The 4,327-nt window shown below is 42.8% G+C and overlaps 1 protein-coding gene across 1 annotated transcript; it reads left to right on the forward strand.

Moving 5' to 3' along the window:
* Positions 1 to 254: 254 nt before the first annotated feature.
* On the forward strand, positions 255 to 2,611 carry tpbg (trophoblast glycoprotein). The gene has a single exon (XM_014168503.3). It carries the CDS (start codon positions 825 to 827, stop codon positions 1,959 to 1,961), a length of 1,137 nt encoding a protein of 378 aa, XP_014023978.3. The 5' UTR covers positions 255 to 824; the 3' UTR covers positions 1,962 to 2,611.
* The last annotated feature ends 1,716 nt before the right edge of the window (positions 2,612 to 4,327 follow it).

Raw genomic sequence — 4,327 nt, forward strand, 5'->3', positions numbered from 1 at the left:
TTTTGGATCGAAAACCTTTCATTAGATTAGACTAAACTACTTCAGCTATGAAGCGGCAGTTGATTTGGCTCACACCCATATCATTTTCTTGACCACAGTGAAATGCCCAATAGAGACTGCACATATTGTGATTGTATACACATTTACATAAATAAAGGAAATAATAAATGTGAGCAATAACAAGGATATATAACAAATATTTCATTTGTTGAACGACAACATTCATTTACAGAAGTTTCCTTGCTCACCCGTTGTAATTGAACATGGTATAGCCCTTGCAGTGGTTTGTGCCGCCGCCGACTAATTTTCGCATACTCCACTTGGAGAAGAGTGTATTCAGTTGGTTCGAGGGAAGCATCGTTGGACCAAGTGTGCTCCAGATACTTTTGTTGTATCGTGTGTTCTGGGCATTATTGGGACTCCTCGAAATCTAATGGCTGTTTACGCACTTCACTTCAAAGGCTGACTCGAGCGTGTGCGAATATATTTTAGTGAGAACGGTGCGATCAAAACGAACTGCAACCGGATTTGAAAGCCCCACTAAACACGAGGATCATGGTGAGAGACTGATTGGCAACAAAAACTTTTCTCTGCGTAAAATGTATTGCGAGGATGCTGTTTAGCTAATGAATGTAGTCGTTGCCTCCCAGTTTAAATCGGAAGTGGAGCTATTTCCTTCGGGGAAAAAGGTTGAAAAGTAGCCTTTTCCACGTGGAGGACAGGAACTAGAACGTGGATTGACTCAGGGGGAAAAACATTTGTGCACGTAATAAGCGCTGTGGTTTGTTTCATCAGTCAGATTCATTGGAACCACGGGTGAAAAAATGCGTTTTGTGAGCTCATTGTTATGTTGTAAACTTGAAGAATCCCTGGAAAATAAGACTCTGCTTCGTTTGTGGTTTTTCTTTGCTGTCCTTGTTTCAAATTCAGCCTGTCCTGACAAATGCGTCTGTTTCACGCCCACGGTAAAATGTGTGAACCAGGGCTTATTCATGGTTCCGCAATCATTGCCAGCAAACACTAAAACCCTGTTTATTACTGGGAACAACATTTCCCATCTCACAGCTGGGTCTTTCCCTGTGCCTCTTGAGCAGTTAACAGACTTGTATTTCACGGGAAACCAGGTGGAGTTGCTGGGGCACAATGTATTCAACAACTTGCCAAATCTCAGGCTGCTAGACTTGAGTAACAACAGGATTCTGAATTTTAGTGCTCAAGCCTTCCCTGATTACAACAAACTGCTGGATCTTAACCTCAGCAGAGCTTTTTACAACCATACTTCCATGGATGAGTTCTTCAGCCTGCTACGGAGTGGCGGAGCCCTTCAACTTACCCGCTTAGACCTGTCTAACAATGACCTGGTTGTCCTCCCTGAGGGCATGTTCTCCCACCTCTCCAACCTCACCATCCTCAACCTACAAAACAACTCTCTCATTTTCATCCGGAACGGAACGCTGAGTGTTCCTCCGCTCCGTGAGCTAGACTTGAGGGACAATGCCCTGAGGGAACTACCCAACACTACACTGATGGACTTAAGCCTCAAGCCTGGGCTTCAGGTGCATCTGGCAGGGAACCCTTGGCTCTGTGACTGCAATATCGAGGACCTTGTTCGCTGGCTGAAGAGCTCCGAGCAGGTCACAGACAAGCAGAATATGACCTGTTCTGACCCTGAGGTACTGCGGCAGTTACCGTTGCTCCAGATAGAAGACTTGGAGTTGGAGTGTACCTTTTCAGGTGAAATGAAAAGTGTGCTGGAGACCTCGTATGTCTTCCTGGGCATGGTGCTGGCCTTGATCGGAGTGATATTTCTGCTGGTCCTCTACCTCAACAGGAAGGGGATAAAGCGGTGGATATACAATATTCGGGACGCGTGCAGGGACCACATGGAGGGCTACCATTACAGGTATGAGATCAGCTCGGACCCCAGGTTGGCCAACCTCAGTCTCAACTCAGACATTTAAGAGGACCGCTATGTGATCCAGGGCCCCACAGTGACTGAGGCATTGTGACTTGTCAAGAGCAAGATATGCATGAGCATCTCTGTAGTTCCAGGGGGGCTCCAGCCTGCCTGCAACCCCCCCCCCCCCCCCCCCCCCCCCCCATAGTACTGTCCAGACTTCTACACCAGTCATGACTCTTACTAGCCTCAGTCATGACAACCCACACTCTGCCACCACGCATGCCCATGGCCCCTGCAATGCAGTGTCTGATTATTTTTTTTTTACACCTTTTCATGTAGATCAACGTTCCATGGACTGAGAATCATGACTCAGATGGGCTTTGTGAGAGGGCTCTCTGTAATATGTAATATAACATTTTCCCTTCAAAATAGGATGGTATGTAGAACTCCAACTAAACAGACTTATTTTGACTGATAGTAACTAGGCTATATATACATATCTATATCCTTTTTGCTGGTTATATTTTAAACACTTGTGTTTCTACTTTCCTCCCACTGCACAGTGTTGCTATGCTTGTTTAGTTGTATTTATTCCTTTTTAATATAATTATTAAAGCACTTGCTATTTTCTCTCACTAGTATTGCACTTGTTAGGTGGACATGATGAACATTTTTCATGATGTACAGCTGAATAAAATGTCTTGCATTGCTGTTTTCCTTTCTCGACTGAGGTCCTTTAAACTCCAGAGACTGAGGAATGTGGAGGTATTTGGGCACCAGAGAGAGTCACGGTCACGAAATGGAGACGCGCACATTCACTCATTGCAGGTTCAAACACATGCATGCAGACAGAGGTTATCCTGCCACAGCCAGCACCAACCATACCACACAGGCAAGACTTTACATGTCACCTTTTATACATTAAGAAGTTCTCTGTCAGCTTGTGCAGATGAGACATTACAGGCAGCAGCCGTTGTTGACTGTCCAAATTTTACTCTTAAGAGGTGAGAAAAGGCTAACTGGAACTTTTAAAGGTGGCAGAATTACCTTGAAGATGAATTGATTTGAAATACTTTCCAATTAAAGTTAAGTAACTTCCATTCTATTTGGGAAGCTAGACGTGACGGAATGTTCCTGTCCAATTAAATCCCTACTAGGATTCAGATAGAAATCACTGGCTCGATAGTCAAGTGATTGCATAGCCCAGAACCATCCAAAAAATATTATTTTGAGGTATAGCCAATGGTCAGTGGATTTCTATCCGAATCCTCTTTGGTTCAACTACACCATTTACAGGAATGGCAGTCATTCAAAGCATTCCAACGTTGTGAGCCCAAAGGGGAAAAGTTAAGGGTTGTCTTTCTTGACAAATGCTAATGAAGGTACACAGTACCCACGGTTCTTACCAGGAGGGCACTCTACAGGCAGTATGGTATGGAAATTAGTTCATATTCTGCTTTAATCTGCAGTGTTTTAGGTGTGTGGTGTTAAAGTATCTTGTTTTTCAAGCACTGTTTACTTTCCTGCTAACTAAATGCTGTGCTCTGTTTCTATCTTGTGTCAAGTATGTATGAGTAAATATCAAATGTGGAACATTATTTTACAGGAAAACTGTTCATAATTTGGATTATAAAGTAACTGCAGAGTTGGTGAACGTGTGAGTAAAACACCTGGCCATTACCTCACCATGCACATTGAAGACCACCCGGGAGGTAGTGTGAGCTAACAAACAGAAACACACTAAGTCTCTGTGCACAACTAAATAGTACCTTTGCATAGCCCCGAGCAACTATACATATCCTCGTACCATAACAATGCCCAGACCTCCCTCATTCAGTCACTGGTGATGTGTGCTTTTCGGGCAATGTGTTTGAATGTTAAAGTGGCTCTTGTGTAAGCAGTTTTTATTTTATTTCCTGGGTTTGTGATCATAGAGATGGTCCAAATGAATGCAGTGTTTAACCATGTTTCTTTGTCCCTCACTCTCAATACAAAGACAGTCTGTTTGCAGGGTCCAACAAGGATAATACATTATAACCATTACACAGTAGATTCATTTTAACCCCGGATTGACTTATGGAGGTAAATTTAAAATATGTAGGCCTATCACGTATTTCTTATGTCTGCAATCAATCTTCCCAAACCTTATTGGCTTATTTAAAAGCAAACAATGCCATCAGGAGTAGAGGCTAGGCTATCCATTTCAGGAATTCATTGTTTTGTCATCTTAATTAGTTTCCAGCCAACCACCATTGAGAGAGAGAGACACACACTACTGTTCAAAAGTTTGGCGTCACTTAGAAATTATTGTTTTGAAAGAAAAACACTTTTTTTTTTGTGTCCATTAAAATAACATCAAATTGTTCAGAAATACAGTGTAGACATTGTTAATGTTGTAAATGACTATTGTAGCTGGAAACGGCAGAT

Source organism: Salmo salar, chromosome 02, assembly GCF_965601325.2.
Source record: "Salmo salar chromosome 02, fSalSal1, whole genome shotgun sequence".
Classification (NCBI taxonomy): domain Eukaryota; kingdom Metazoa; phylum Chordata; class Actinopteri; order Salmoniformes; family Salmonidae; genus Salmo; species Salmo salar.

Excerpts from the sequence above, each read along its gene's own strand:
- tpbg (XM_014168503.3), top strand. The coding sequence starts at position 825 with ATGCGTTTTGTGAGCTCATTGTTATGTTGTAAACTTGAAGAATCCCTG.